At 38.2% G+C, this 16,646-nt stretch overlaps 2 protein-coding genes across 3 annotated transcripts in view; one reads left to right on the top strand and one right to left on the bottom strand.

The window, feature by feature from the left end:
* Positions 1–330: 330 nt before the first annotated feature.
* On the bottom strand, positions 331–10,840 carry gata5 (GATA binding protein 5). Of its 2 annotated transcripts, none has more exons than XM_077564974.1 (7): positions 10,692–10,840; positions 9,429–10,104; positions 7,237–7,406; positions 4,248–4,376; positions 2,879–2,963; positions 2,307–2,437; positions 331–1,335 (listed from the first exon to the last, which is right to left on the bottom strand). In XM_077564974.1, the coding sequence occupies exons 2-7, from the start codon at positions 9,964–9,966 to the stop codon at positions 1,213–1,215; spliced, it is 1,176 nt and encodes a 391-aa protein (XP_077421100.1). In that variant the 5' UTR covers positions 9,967–10,104; positions 10,692–10,840; the 3' UTR covers positions 331–1,212. The 2 variants fall into 2 exon arrangements, with proteins under 2 accessions (XP_077421100.1, XP_077421880.1); XM_077565754.1 differs by lacking the exon at positions 10,692–10,840 and adding an exon at positions 10,275–10,535.
* The window catches only part of LOC144052466 (uncharacterized), a 59,080-nt gene continuing 53,150 nt past the window's right edge, over positions 10,717–16,646 (top strand). The window contains exon 1 of the mRNA XM_077566961.1: positions 10,717–10,856. Within this exon, the coding sequence (XP_077423087.1) occupies positions 10,822–10,856 (35 nt within the window). The 5' untranslated portion in view covers positions 10,717–10,821. The remainder of the gene's footprint in view (positions 10,857–16,646) is intronic.

Genomic DNA, 16,646 nt, shown 5'->3' with positions numbered 1-16,646 from the left:
ATATTCCAACTCATGTTAACATTTTAATTTTTCTGACTATTGAATCCCACTTTGCAGTTTATTTTAGAGTATTTTGCAACAGGACTATTCATCGCCGTTTGTATTATTTATTTCCTGTTAGAATACAGTATGTTGGGTTTGGGGGATGATTATTACCATGACCCGTTGAGTATGTGCAGAATGCAGACCTGCATTGGTAAATTACTGATTGGGTCGTGTAAACTACTTTCAAATAAATTATAGTTTAATCCCTAGTGTGGAATTAACAAATACTCAAATGTACTTTAAAATGGCCCGTTTTGGGACAGAAATATGAGCTCTTTTATGTAGTGAAATTTACTGTTTATTACAGTCATTTGTTTCCCATCAATCAAATTAATAAATAGTAAATCAGTTCAAGCTGAACAGATTCCAAAGGACTTTGATAAGAGACAAGAAACAGAGTGAAATACTACAACAACATAGCTTTCATTATTGACAAAATACAGACAATGAAATTACATAACGTTCATAATTATTTCACACTTTTCTGATTTTTTTTTTTTTTAAGGAGCCATTGCACTTTTACAGTCAAACCTCTGATATGTATGCAGAACACCTGAAACCAAATAACTGGGGATTCAATTTATAACCGTCATATCACACTAACTAATTGCTCACATAACCCTGCGCGGAGGTCACGCAACATGGCCGACTCGAAAGGGGGGGAAGCGGAGTCAAACAATATTGTGTACGCTGACTTTTAACTGCCCTTATCTCAACATAAATAATGCGTCTATAAAAGTCAATCATCTACATGCTGGGGATGCGTTGTGTTCAGCAGCCATAAAAAAGTTTTTCTGCCTATTTTATTTCTGCAGCGAGAGTAACATGTCCTCATTGCGTTTGTTAAAAAACACAATTTGAAAAAAATGTTATGAAATTAAAACCCATGTCTGTTTTTCTCCTTTTACAAGTCATATGATTGTCTTTGCATTGTTGCATTTTTCTTGCTCCATAATAGGTAGTTTGTGCTTGTGAAGTCCAGGTACCCTGCATCTTGCATCTTGGAATTTGGTTGACTCTTGTTTCAGTCTTTAAGTTGCAAGGCCGGTAGTACATTGCAAGTAGCTCACGTGCTCTCAGCCGCCCTCACTCGTGTGTGTGTGTGTGTGTGTGTGCATTAAAAGTCCCGGCCAGTAAGACATTAAGACTGGGCGACTGTTTCAGGGCTCATGCTTGAGATAGAGCGCACCAGGAGTTCTGTGGAGCCATTGATGATGGAGTAAAGGTATAATCCTCGTATTTAATGTCCATATGTGCTGATGACACTGTAGCGTTCAACTGGGTAGCCGTCTGCAGAGGAAAGGAAATAAATAATTAGGATTCTTACAAACCCAGTTTGGTTTGTTGAAATGCCAGGCTGAAGACATGCCTGTTTCAAACTATAGCATGCTTTTGTGTAATATACTAATACATGTCTGTAGTGAAAAGATAGTGGAAGTATTTTGTAATTCAGATAGGGTTACATTAGAAAGAGACAGAACAGCCATTTGCTTTCTGGGGTAGGGGGAAAGTTTCCACTGTAATCCAAAAGAAAAAAATAATATGACTCTATATGTCGTGCCATTTTGGCTTGGGGAGCAGTTACATAAAATAAAAAAAATATCCATAGAAATTAAATACAGTCTCTCAAAAAAAATAGTGTTAGTATTTTTCCTCTTACAGAAGATAGAAAGAACTTGCGCCTTTTAATTTGTGGAAGTACTAAGCAACAACGTGCTTCCTTGACCATTAAAGCTCTTGACGGGAAATATTCCTTACTGCTTTAAAGTGGACTCTTTTTTTTCCCAATTTAATTTCGAACACGTATATAAAGAAAAAACAGACTGGTTATAAAAGTAAATGTGTAAATACAAATATACAAAACATATGAAACAACAAACAACATTAAAGTAACATAAGAAAGTTTCACCCAATCATGAGCTTCACATCTACACATACAGTACATGTTCGAAAAGGAGTAGGAAGAAGCATAAACATTTAATTGGGACTTGACTTTTTAATAGTTGCATTTTTATAATGCTTGCCCTCCCATTAAGTGTGAAACTAACAAACAAAACAGTTTAGACAATCCCTCATCCACACTAATTTGCCTTTAATAACAACAATAGAAATCAACTTGGGTTTTATGTTTGCATTAACTGTTTAATTACCAAATTTTGTTGTGCAAGTTCTCATTGCAAGACATCGGTAGTTCATTTAGTGATCAACATACAGAGAGGTAAGAATTGACGTGCTGTATATTGATAGAAAAATGAGATTACCTGAGAGGCGGACGTGACCGTCTGCCCGGCGTAAAGTGAAGAGGTCATGCTGGGTTCACTCTTGATGGTTGAGGCGTGCTCAGAAACCGAGAGTGACGACGGCGAGCTGCTGTCAGAGCTGATGCGTGCTCCTAAAGAATAATAGGTTTTTCACACGGGACTTCAGTTCTATACCGTTTATCGTGATAGGCAACAATACAATGAAATTCTCCATTGTTATTTACTATGTATTGTTATCTGATAAAGTAGTAGTACAAATTGGGATTGTAAACTGTAACATCTCTGTATATTGTATATCAAGATTTTCTTCATCATTTTATCATACCTGCATATATATATATATATATATATATATATATCACAAATATTCCTGTAGCATAATTAGGCTATAATAATTATCACATACAAACAATATACATTATTTGCTCCTTGTTGATGTTGGTTTTTACTTAATTTGTTGTTCCTATGAGTGTGTGGATATATATATATATATATATATATGACATTTTATTGCAAAATACTTGCATGATGTCCATGCTTGTTTTTTTTATTTGTGTACACTTTTGTCCCACCTGTAGGTAATTTGTTCTTGGGCATCTTGGGTTTGCGCTTCCTTGTCTGTATACTTTCTTTCTTCATGGCCAGAGGTCTGGGCACCTGTAGGGAGGAGAGAAGCAAAAATCATGAGCTGACAACAGAGGCCACGGTGTCATGACAACCCCCACAAGCTCCACTCCCACACTGCAGCTCTGATAACAGCGACCACAGTGCCCTTGGAGCGGCATTATGCTGTACAAATATTAGCCGCTCCACACTGTAAAGCCATCGTCACGCCAAACGGTACAATTTAGTTCAGGTCACAACAAGGTTCGGAACCGTAAACCCTAATCTGGCTTGCAGTGAGTCACTAAGTAGTGTGACATCACTGTATAAACCAACCTATAAATTCCACTTCGATGAATGTGACAGCACAGTGCATGCACTGGCATCAAACACAAATGGCTTTGAATCCTCTCTTGACTGGAATGAAAAATGATGTGTTGAAATAAGAAGAGGTCCAATTGTCTTTGATTCAACTTTTGAGGATACGCTTTGTGGGTTTCCATTCCAAGCGGTAGATGGATGGATGGATGGGTTTCCATTTCTTTTATATGATACAATTAACTGTTATTATAGTAATAGCTATCCATCCATCCATTGTATATAGAGCTCGTCCTCATTCAGGTCACACGAAAGATGAAGCCTATCCCTACTGACTTTGAAGAGAGGCAGGGTACACCCTGGACCGGTGCGCAGGGCACATACTGTATTGATAAACAACCATTCACTCTCACATTTACGCTAAGGGGGCAGTTTAGAGCCTTCAATTAACCTGACATGCATGTTTTAGAATGTGGGAAGAAGCTGGGGAAGAGCCATGTGAGAACATGCACATTCCGCATCGGAGATCCTCAAATGAGATTGGAACCCGGTAGCTCTTGACTGGAAAGTAGCGCTAACCTATCGTATACCATTAAAAAAAACAATGTTTTTCATGCTGCTTTGCCCCCTTTTTTGTAGACTTCAAACATTTCGATTGCGGGGGATAGACAGGTGGGTGGATAATCGATTTGGACACATCACTTTGAGCCAGGGATCTTCATTGATCTGAAGCAAGAGTGCTAACCACTCAGCCACCCTACAACTACCACACCAAACTGTACCTGCTGTGGGTTCCACAACAGAAAGGTGTAAAAAAAAAAAAAAAAAAAAAAGCACACTGCGAGATGTTTTGTCACTTTGTGTCACTGTCGACAATGGAAATGACCTAAAATGCCTACTAAACCAAAACAAGATTTAAAGTCGGGTTGCTGGAGAAGCTACAAAGCTTATTGACACAAGAAGAAAGAGCCGAAGAACTGAACATCAACTTGTATCCAAAGCCCGTGCGATTCAACATACCCCGTGCAGTTTCATGTAGAGCCCACAGGCGTTACACACCGGCTCTCCCTCAGCGTTACGTCTCCACAGCGTTGTGGTGCTAGTGTGACAGTTGGTGCAGCACAGGCCAGCTCGGCGAGATGTGGTCTGCTGTAGGTGAAGACGAAAACAAAGCAAACTTTACATTTTGGTTTTGGCTCAGACCCAAGACGGCGCTCCCCCTGGACTCCATTTTAAGTCAAACTGTTCCCTTGAAAAAGAATCACAGGATGTCAGTACGGGACCCGAAACATACGACAATGATGAATTATTGCTGCATGGCCAAAATAGCTAATGAGTCATTAGTTGGACAACCTTTTAACAGCAACATAAATAAAGATGATTTCTCACACAAAAGCAATCTTCTAGTTTTGTAAAGCACAAGCGACAGCAGCCACGTTTGCGCTGAGAATTTTACAAACATCTCGTCCAAGGTCCCAATGGACAAATAGGTTGTGAGGTAAAGGGGGGTGTTTTTTGGCAAGACCAATCACAGCTGCTCTACAAAAAGGTAGCAAGCTTGTGGGAAATGACCAGCAGTGAAGCCTTGCCTTGCCACCCCACTCACCACTTGCAAAGCCCTTCTTTCCCCTACAAACGGATTAAATGTCAACTGAAAAAGTTCATCAAGAAGGTGTAATTTAAGGGGGGTGTGGCTTTCTGAATGTGACCTCTCTGGCCCCTTCCATACTTTTGCAGCCAGTAAAACATGTCGTAATACATTTTTCCTAAGCTTCCCGTAAAATCGTCAACATTCACCACGCAGACGACCAATCACACAGATAGCACATGAGACAGACATACACGTATATGCTGAAAAAATGTTGCACAAACCAGACTGCTAGAGGCCACAAAAAAAAAATAATTCACAGATCAATCCAAATAAGCAATGTCACTTGACGAAAAACTACCACATAATGACAATTTACGACACACTAAGAGGTGATGTAAACATGAAGGGATAAAGCGCAGTGGATCAGTAATTATTGTCATTATTGAACGTAATCTATGAGGCTATGATGACTCATTTTTTGGAGGGGAGCTTTGGGAAAACAATCATGTCAATCGAAAAAAGCCCTGATGCTAACACTAATGAAATATTGTCATCTACGGTATGCTAGTTTGTGTCAACGATGTTGTAGTGCATGCAAGGTTCCCCACCGCAGTGCTCCGCTGGAACCAGTTAGCCCCCAAGGACCACAAGAGTAGCCCAAGGGCAATTCAGAATGAAGTGGACTGAATATGAATTAGCATTTTTATGTTTCCGTGTTCACATACACTTATTCTGGTGATGAAAATTATACGCTCGGAAATAATTGGCCCTATTGGGTGTGTTGGGCAGACCTGGCACCGACTGGGGTAGAAAGTTGGCTAAAATGTTACCAGGTCCAAGCAAATTTCTATAAATGTCTTGTTTTGTTTAAAGCACAAATACATGTCTGCACTGATGATGGATTTAGGAAATCAGAAAAGAGACTGAAATCAGAAGATTTAGACTTTCCAAAATAAAATTTAAGAAATGGTTAAAGGGTTTTTCATTTTGAGTCCACTTAGTTTGCCAGCAAGAAGACTATTTCACACACATTGTCTTGTTCAATGTTGATAATTGCCAATTGCTAAAAACATTCCATTATCTGACCACTTATGCTTTTCTGTCATTGTGTGTTACTTTCTGTGATTTATCCTTAACTATTTGCCCCACCCACTTTGGAAATGATGACTCAACTCCTGAAAATCCGCCATGAACAATAAATGTTGCCGTAAAAAAAGTTGTATTTGCCAACTGACATCATTACTTTGATTTATACCCATATATTGTGACTCTTTAAAAATTAAGAAACTATTTACCTTAAAATGATGAATAATTCACACAATATAATACATAGAGGTAACATTTAATTTATCTCAAATAAATAATAATTGACTTTTGGATGACTAATTCAGCACAAACAGTATTGAACAATAATGTTATTTGGTATTATGGCTCTGTTATTTAACTTTTCTTTGGCTAGCATTAGCCTACTATATATTTTAACTCATTCACTGCCATTGACGGCTATAGACGTCAACAATTCATTTGAACTATTTCTATTAGTTTAACATTTTTTTCACTTTTGTTAACAAGAGTATGAAAACCTAGATTTTTTTATTGTACATTTAGAACAGATATGAAATTTGTGATTAATCGTGAGTTAACTAGTCAATTCGTGTGATTAATCCCGATAAAAAAATAAAAAAATAAAAAAAATCACCTGACGCCCCTAATTTTTAGTTATCTTTAATTAATTTTAACTATTTCTATTAGTTTAACATTTTTTTCCACTTTTGTTAACAAGAGTATGAAAACCTAGATTTTTTTTTACTGTACATTTAGAACAGATATGACATTTGAGATTAATCGCGAGTTAACTAGTCAATTCGTGTGATTAATCCCGATTTAAAAAAAAATCTAAATCACCTGACGCCCCTAATTTTTAGTTATCTTTAATTCATTTTAGCTATTTCTATTAGTATAACATTTTTTTTTTTCACTTTTGTTAACAAGAGTATGAAAACCTAGATTTTTTTTTACTGTACATTTAGAACAGATATGAAATTTGTGATTAATCGTGAATTAACTAGTCAATTTGTGTGATTAATCCCGAATTTAAAAAAATAAATCACCTGACGCCCATAATTTTTAGTTATCTTTTTTTTTTTTTTTTAATCACGTCAGGCGATTAAAATGTTTAGTCTTGTGGGTGAAAGTGCAGTAAAGTGGGGAAAAAATTTAACTAATTGAAATAGTTCAAATGATTTTTTTTTATATCTGTTGCCATCAATGGCAGTGAATGAGTTAATATGTATGTTTTATAATGGTTCTATATTAAAAAGGTAGTGTTCCATGTATCCGGATTGCAAATAAATCAAATGTCTGTGCGTTTGCAGACATTGTTGATAGTAAACTTAATAAGTTGAAACTTTGTCTTACCAGTCGTTTCTGAGGCTTGATGAGTGGCCTGTTGATGCCGTTCATCTTGTGGTAGAGGCCGCAGGCATTGCACAGGTAGTGTCCAGTGCCGTCTCTGCGCCAAAGTGGCGTGGAGATGGAGCCGCAGTTGACGCATTCCCTGCCCTCGGTGGCCATGTCTTCTACCAGATCTGAGCACACAGTTGGAGCACTTTTAATAAAACACAGTCTCAATCGCGGGCAAATGTAAACATCATTTACATAAATGTTTCTCTGTATCTCAATAGAGTTGCTTTTGAGACGTATTTCCCAAGTGAACTATCTGATTTAAGTTGCAAGAAAACACTAGTAAAGAAAAATGCAATTAATCGCGATTAATTACATAATATTCTGCAGTTAATTAGTCAAAACTTTTAATCGTTTCAATTCTATTCAATATTCAGCACTAAAACAAATTATAGTGGTGAGGCTCTGGTTTATAGGGGCCGTTATGTGTGTGAAAAGCCGTGGAGGAATTTAAAATAACACCACTGGAGATACATCAAAAACGGGATTGGGGAGACATCAGACTAATGCAGGGAATGGGGAGGTGGGGGTGTTTTCAGTCAGAAAAGATCCAGGGGTCCCTTCTATCCATCACAGCCCTGACACACAACGGACTTCAGGCATGAATTGGCCAAAACGTCCAATTACTCATCCAATCGAGGGATGCCATGCATGGCTGGGCAGGTTAAAAAAAAATCCAACTAAACAAGCCTGGAATTACAATTGTATGTGAAAATGTTACACACTATAATGAATGTTGAGACAATCTTTTTCCATTGATGTGATCTGCCAATATTAACACAATTCGTGTATCCAAAACAATTACAGCTAACACTTATGTTTGAATTGACCTTCATACTGTGGGATCTGATGATTTTTATGATGTATCTCCAGACTGGAAGATGACCGTGGATTGGAGTTGTTTAGGACAAGACTTATTTATTTATTTATTTATTTTATGTTTTTAATCATTCATATTTTGTTTGAGTTGACCATTTCATTATTATTGTTAGTTATATCAATTTGAGTGCTTCCCCCCCCCCAAAAAAAAAAAGTTTCAGCGGTCTTATATGGATATCATCACCTCAACACTGGCGTTGTTAAATTATACTTAAAATACACAAACTTCAGTGAAGATTTTCCTAGAGTCATTTTAATGTAAAATGTTTAATACAAAGGAACATTTTGAGTGTTCTTGATGACAGTTTTTTGTGTTGGAGGAGGTGATAACTGCTGATGGCTCGGGACAATGGGCTCTTGCGTCTGTGTGTATTGAGGCCCTAAAATCAAAACACTGCACTGTTGCTCAGGGATTAGATTAACATTTTAATTGATTGCTTTTACTTGGCCTTTCTCGAGAAGAATGTGTATTGTCTCAGTCCAATTCAGGGGATATTTAAAATGACTGATTGATTCAATGATTCCACTCACTGTTAGGCCACCATATCCTTATAAATAGCAGCAGCATATGATCAGAGTTTATTACACACAAAATTGACACAGAATGCAGGAGGGGATATTGTTTAAAAAAAAAAAAAGTATATTAAAAATAAACACAAAAAAGGTCCACTGATAGAATGATCAAATATTGGCCAAATACAGAAGGCTATTTGAGGCACAATTGAAAATTATAATGAGGTTACAATACTAATGAAAACTACAAATATTCATGTTACATGCATTTAAATGCATTATTTCTTACATGGTCAATGCAGTTGAGGTTTTAGCAAGATAATATGCTTTGATTTGGAAATAATCTAATAATGTCATGATTATGATTTATAATGTTGATTATTATCATACGCAAAATGCTTCTAATATTTGAAACCTTATTTATATTGAATTCATTGGCACAATATTAGACGGTCTTAATTGCAAATATTTTTCTTCACGTTGTATTTTTTTGTATGAATTACAGCAACATCTTTTCAAGAGTGTGGATTTGAAAATATAACAATGGCCTAATATAAATGAGGTGAATCATTTAACACAGCTTTTCCATTTGGTCTCAGATTGTGGACAGTAAAATGAAGATTTGCTATGTTACATTTTTGATTAAAAACAAAAGTTCATTTAATTTAAATGAATCTGAAAAGTAATAATAATATAATTTCTCTTTTCCTAAGGGTTGCCGTGCAATAATTTTGATTCCATGAGGGGAGGCCTACCCAGACTGGAGCGCCGTGTCGACATGCCTCCTTGGCGGCCCTGCAGGCTCATCACCCCGCTCTCGAAAGGTCCCGGGGTCCAGGAGGAGGTGGCCATCTCCGGGCTCATGTACGCGTACGGGCTGGTGTAAGAGCCCCCCACGGGGCGCACCAGGGCCCCGCCAAGCTGGTCCGCCCGGCCACTGTTGCCGAGCACCAGCGGGCTCTGGTAGGCGGCGTCCCGGCCGGTGCTGGTGCCCAGCGGCGGGCTGTGCGAGTACGAGAAGCCGTGAGGGCTGCTGGACGCGAACGACGAGCCGTCCGTGGTGCTCTGAGGCCAACCGTGGTGGGAGTGATGGTGGTGGTGGTGGTGGTGGGCCCCGAGGCCGTGGGACTGGTGAGGCGGCTCGCAGGTTTGCAGGTACGGGAGGGTGGGCAGCATGCCCGGGACCCTGGTGGTGGGGACGTAGACGGGCGAGTTGGGCGAGGGGTGCATATAATTCCCAGTGTCGTGCGTGTAAGGGGACTGGTTGGACGATAAGGTCAGGCTTTGATACATTTCCCTCTACTTTTTCACGTCTTCCTATAAAATAAATAAATGAAAATGGCTGAGGGCTGGTCTCAGTCTTTGTGGGAGACCTTGACCACGTTCCTTCGATCTTTACCCAGGGTTCCTTTCAGCAAAACACCACAAAAACTGCAAAAAAGATATCGCTTGGGTCATTCCTGAAATTGACATTTTCCGCCACCACTTGAAATGTAATCCATACAAAGGAAAACAACCATGCATTTGTTGTGTAAATTATAAAATTAGGCTATATACACAAAGTGGAACTGAGGTTGTAAATAAAAATAACTCTTAAGCACCCAATTTTCGTCCTGCTCCTCCCTCTTGACGACCAACGTTTCAAATCACGATTTTTCAAAATGATTTTTTTTTAATGAAATAATTTCGATATGTCCTCAATTGAGTAATTATATTTTGCTATGCCTTGACCCATTTACGCTTAAATAAAATTGACATAAATGATCAAAACAAGTTGTGTTTGAATAAATCATCCTCATCACGTCAACCATATTCCGCCTCCATCACGTGTATGATCTTGATTTAACTAACGCATGCTAATTAACCTCATTTATCCTGGAGGCAATGAACTCATCACAAAAATCTAAATCACTCAAACACGCACGCGCACAAACACATAACATTGACGATAACGCGCGGAAGGATACACGAGGAACATTATTTGGTTCCAAGGGCTCTCTTGCAGTGTATTATCTTACCAGATAAGGCCAACCAGGTGATAAAAAAGGAAACAAATCAGTCCAGTCCTGGAGGGGTCCAAATATCACCCACAGGAGAGCTGCACCCTGCAGGCAAACTTTGTGGAAGGAAGGAGAGTGACTGAAAAGCATGCACGCTCTTCTTCAACGAACTAGTCCTTTCATGTAAGTCCAGCGTTAAGAATGTTTTCTTCTTTCTTGTGCCCTCGTGGCCCCCCGTCCCGTGAAGATAGGGACCGTCGCTGATAATTGCTGATAGGCGTGTGTGTCGAGGCGCTCTCCCACTGGAAATTTTGTACACGCTCGAGGAACACGTGACCTAGCACGGAGGTAGGCCCAAGGAAAGGGTTGTGGAGGATGGCCATTGCCCCCCCCCCCCTTCCCCTCACCGAAAGGCCTCTGACTGGGAGTTTACACCTGTAGCCTATGCAGGATTACTTTTTTCTCTCTCTAAAAGAAGACAGCTACAAATTAAGATTATACTACAGATTGGAACATCATTAATTAATAAATTTTACTTACTTAAAAATCACTTTTTAAGGCTAACCTACTGTAAAATGACATCATACCTATTAATCACGCAATTCAATTCACGTGGATGTATTTATTTAGTAGGCCTATTTTTTTCCCTATCCGTAATGACATGTGTGACACGCAATACAATAATGACTTAATCCCGTGAGGAGGATTACTCAGTTTGATAAATTATTTCCTTGCGCAGAGAACAAATTTAAATTTGGACTTGCATGGCATGAATATTTATTTAGTCATCTAAATGCCAAGTCTGCCATTAGCAAATGCTCGCTTCAAGACGAAAAGAGGTCAAATAAATATATATGTGGCGCTAATAGATAGATAGATAGATAGATAGATGCTATAAAAAATAAGTAATGAAATAATAGTTTCTGCGCTCATAAAACGGCAAAGCACTGGGTCTCGTAAATTATTACGAGGGCTTTAGGTCTCCGTGTGTGTGGAGGATAAAGGCCCTGTGAGAGTGTGCGTGTGTGAGTTAGGGTTTTAAAAAGTACCGTGAATGATTTTTCCATCCAAATAGGCTATGGGTGAAGTGAAATTGTTCCTGATCAAATTAGATTTTGACTCCACGAGTGATACAATAAACATATTTATGAAATTGAAAAATGAAATGAGTAGCCGAAAGAGGTATCGATAGTGATATTATTTAAACAGTGACATTAATAGACATTTATTTGTCAGTAAAACAATGATAACTCAAAATAAATAATATTTTAAAAAAAGGCCTATAAGTATGTTTAAATAATCAAAATCGTTTCTAGAAATTTCGAATGAATTAAAAAGGTTTTTAGGGTAAAAGAAGGGACACAATTTAGGAGAATTACATTGTGACTCGTCGATTGAAGTCGGACTTTTTTTTCTTCTTTTTCGCCACCCCCGACTAATAACATTAATTGTCTCGTCTGCAGTCTTCTAAAGCCTCGCGTTCGGGTACGACTTCACCCACACGACTGGAGTCTGTTTTTGCTTCTCTTCTTTCGTTTTTTTTTTTGCTCTTCTAAGTTCCAACATTGAATGCTAGATTAGGCAAATTGTGAAACATTTTGACTTGTTGCACCGATGCATTTATACGAATTTGAAGGCATTAAACAATTTAGATTAAAATGTGGCAACAACATTTATTATTATTATTATTATTATTATTATTATTATTATTATTGCATGTTGTTTTATTTCGGCAAAGTTAAATATCTTTCATTATGATTAGGAGGAAAAAAAAACAATAATGCAAGCCAAGCATAAAATGTATTTTCTCACATATGTTTATTAGAGCTCATGTTGAGCTAAAACAATTCATCTTGTTTTCATCATAAATGGGGCTTAAAATATTGAGGTAATGCAATTATTGTTCAATTTAATGTGCTGCAAACTTTGCACTGTACACACGTTTGAACAGTAGCAATAACAGAGCATGAGGGGTGGTCCACCAGGAATAAAGACACTACTGCATGTGGCTATTTTATCAATTTTTTTTTGCTATAGATTAAGTACTACCCTCTGTTTGTTTTAACAAATTTCGCCAATTAAGGTTATTTGTGCTATATTGTGTTTTCATTGAAATAACAGAAATTATATTCTCTTCAAAATCCACATAATACTTCCGATGCTACAATTAAAAAAACAGAATTCATCAAAAATGTAACCTTATTGTTTGGTTTGTCTTAAAGTTATACCCACCATTTAATTATGAACACATAATATCAGAATGTCTCTTCAAATAGAAATGTATTAAACGGCAGGCAGACATACAATTTATATAAGATTCAAGCCATGAAAGAAAGAACAATGCAACAATGTTAATTCTTCCAGTTAGAAATAAAATGTCATGCTTAACTTTTTTTTTTTTTTTTTTTTTTTTAGAAAATGTGCTGAAAATGCAATAAACAAAGGGCCCAACTGTTAACTGTAGTTAATTTTTCTGTATTTATTTATTTATTTATTTATTTTAATTTTTACTGGCTACTTCCTGGTTCATAGAAAACGACTGTATAGGAATGGACTGACTGTCATTTTGATTTATAGAGGGCACATGCAAATGAACTCCTTGATCTGCACCGTTGAAACTGCTGAAGTCGGTTTTACATAATCCTGTTCAATAACTATGACTACTATTAGTTCTATGAGAACATTATGTCCATATCTGTACAGTGGAACCTCAGGGAAGGACGGAACGGAATTTGTCGGAATCCACAACAAATGTCACACTGATTTTTTTCTATTGTCAAAAATAATTAGTAATTCCATGACATTTGTTGTGCTTATTTGTATAAATTATTACTATAAAAAGAGGATGTCCTTTTGCTGTCATAAAACCTTCACTTAGACAATGTATACAATTAACCTCCAGTTAAAATAATACATCAGAATAATGCAACAACAAAATAATGTGGACGACCTTAATTCTGTTGATGAGTGAGTCGTTGTCACGCAAGAGCCGAAAGAAGCACTTCTAACGATTAAATGTGTGCCCTTAACTTTGATGATGAGTGCCTCATGGTTGGGATTGGGCTCTAATACACTTCGGATGTACACGAGCACACGCAACTCACAAGCCCAGGGCACATTTTGTTCTTATTTTATGATCAATGCCTCATTGACTTGGGGACATTGAGCAGCCACAATGGATGCATACCACTTGTCTTCCTCACATTTTTGCCCTTTTGCTTGCTATTATGTTGTCATCGCTGGTAAGCTTCTGTGGTGGCCTTGAATCAAAAGATAAAAGAGAGAGGGAAAAAATGCAAAATCCAAATTCTTTTGGAGACAATCCTTTGATGCTTAACTCTCCCAAGAATATTATCATGACAACAGTTTTTTTTTTTTATACAACTTTGAAGAGTATATTTCTTGAAAACGTGAATTCCGATTTGCTCGCCAGGTGAACCATTCGAGTTGAGCAGGCATGCTTGTTTTGTGCTAGCTGGATTCTATTTCACACATTTGCTCAGGCTAATATAAACTCTGCGTGCACCGTCTTGCATCAGACCTGAGACAAGCGGGTTTAGCACATGGAGTAATTCCCGTCTCTCACTACAGGAGTCAGATAGCGAACATATGAATGAGGTGATTGGTGAGGACTCGCTCCACCACAGCCTCATTTACAGTCTCCATCACGTTTGGTGCTCATTGGTCTGTGTCAGGGGGCCTGTGGTAATACGGCTGGCTCACCGCGGTCACACAGTGGTTATGTCAATAAGAAGCCAGCTCTGTAAATGTGGCGGATATTCCGTTGCAGGCCTCATATTTGCTGTTTGCGTCCGTTTAAAGTTCCTTTTTGGACTCTCCGACTTAGGCCTTGCCTTCAGGTCCAGAAAATACCTTTCAACTTTGATCACTGGCTAACTGTCCTTTCCTGCCACATTCTTTAGGCCGGGGTGGAATTTTCAGTCTATCTTTAATTTACATGCCTGCGAGATAAGTCAGGAATTTCCCAAAGGTATTTATTGTCTATCAAAGAACATGCTTGTGTGCGTGTGTTCATGCTGCCACTCATGTTTTCGAAGTTTTCGCCCTAATTCTTTGTCATCGGGGCAAATTGATGCAATGATCGGTCCAGATAAGATCCCAACTGGTCTTCTTTCATTCGTCACCAGGGAAAAGCGTTATCACCTCCAGCCTAACCCAAACCCACCATGACCCTTTAGCAGTGACATGCTGCAATATACTTGTAGCTCTGCCGGGAGCGGCCATGTTGGAGAAGACGCTAAGGAGTAAAAGTCAGATAGGCGCTATCTCGGCGGCAGATTCCCGCTTCATCCCTCCTCTTCACGTGATGGCAGATGACTGTGTTCACCAAAAGCTCAAACTGTTATTGGCCTCTCTTTTGCTATACGGATGGAGTGATGCTGGATGTGGACAGACAGAACTCATGCATGGTTAAAATCAGTCCGCACCCTGTGTGTGTGTGTGTGTGTGTGTGTGTGTGCATGTCATTGTGTGTGTTATAGGGGGCTTAGGCATTTACATGTTTCAAGATGATTTTACAAGAATTTAGTAGGAAATCAGTCAAAGAGTTAAGCGCTTTATTGTCTATGACTGGCAAAATAGTGGCACGTGGATATAGCCTCACATTTCTGAGTTTCGAGATTTGAATTTTAGCTGTGCAGATTTCTCCACAAGACAAAAAACGTTCCAAAACCACATGTTCATTGAAGACTCAAAATTGTCAACTGCTGTCAATAGGAGTGTGAATGGTACGTGTCCTGTGATTGGTTGGCAACCATGCATGCAGTTCTGGATGGGGAAAAAAAAATCCACAAGAATTCTTCCAGGCGACTAATCATTATCAAAGTTTTGAAAATTTTTCTTGTTTTTAGTAAGAAATTATTTTTGCCAGGGGGGCACATAAGGCCGCACACTTAACCAGTCCTATTTTTAATATGGACAAAACAATATGTAGGCCATGTTTGTCTACAGTATAATGATACAACAGTATCTTCATATATTTCATGCTAAAATTTATGTATAACCCCCCCCCCCCACTATTCAACAATAAAGGGTTTAATGCAAACAACACAACATAATGCTGTCTTTTTTTTCCCATTGCAAAGGACTGTCATGCATACAAATGACAACAAACCATTATTAAGTCAAATCATCTTTATTTATACAGCGCTTTCAAACAGCCATAGCTGTCACAAAGAGTTTTACAGATAACAAATTTTGTGCATTTTTCGTTTCTCTTTTCTTTTCTCTCTCTCTCTCTCTCTCTCTCTCTCTCTCTCTTTCCTTGTCCTGCATGTCATTCACTATCCCCAAATGAATAGGCAGACTCACTCACCTGAATGATACAACACAGTATTGGGCAGTTCACTTTACTTTGTACAGGAGCCAAACAAAATCGATGCATCGATGCAAGGTGTCCCAGCATTTCACCGAGATATGCTAAAATGTTTATTCTGGTAATAGAATCCTTCTCTAATATTGATTGTGCATGCCAGGAGCGCTAAAATGTGATGTCTGCCAGCCAGCCGTGAACAGTATTATTACAGCTCAGAACTGAAGTGGTAGAGATAGCGTATTAGATTTGCTCAACAGTCAATTGAGGGGCCACTCAGAGTGTGGGTGCGAGCCGTCAGTTGCAGATAGATCCCTGCTATAAAATGTTACAAATTGACTGGCCGGGATTGAGGTGGGCCTAATTTAATTCTACCTTTTACTTACCCCAACCCCAAGCATTCATCGAAGACAAAATGAGTGACGTGGCTTTCAAAATTTGCTAATGAGAGTTAATAATATCACTGCTAAGATTAAGCCTTTAATGAACATGTCTACAAAAAACAGATCACACACCTTCCAATGTAAAGTGTTTGTCACACAAAGAAGAGAAGAAAAAAAAAGATAGCTAATATTTGGGTAAATATTTGTATATCATGATTTTAAACCATACCTCACTGGAGCAGAGCCTGACAAAAATGT

Source organism: Vanacampus margaritifer, chromosome 1 (genome assembly GCF_051991255.1).
Source record: "Vanacampus margaritifer isolate UIUO_Vmar chromosome 1, RoL_Vmar_1.0, whole genome shotgun sequence".
Taxonomy (NCBI): domain Eukaryota; kingdom Metazoa; phylum Chordata; class Actinopteri; order Syngnathiformes; family Syngnathidae; genus Vanacampus; species Vanacampus margaritifer.
Note: the sequence above shows the minus strand (reverse complement) of the source record. Positions and strands in the feature narration are given on the sequence as shown.

Bases quoted from the DNA above. Each gene is read 5' to 3' on its own strand.
- gata5 (XM_077564974.1), bottom strand. From the start codon at position 9,966: ATGTATCAAAGCCTGACCTTATCGTCCAACCAGTCCCCTTACACGCAC. The intron at 4,377-7,236 runs GTAAGACAAAGT...CTTCACCTACAG, and splicing joins TCAAGCCTCAGAAACGACTG to CAGACCACATCTCGCCGAGC. The intron at 1,336-2,306 runs GTAATCTCATTT...TTTCCTCTGCAG, and splicing joins CGGTCACGTCCGCCTCTCAG to ACGGCTACCCAGTTGAACGC.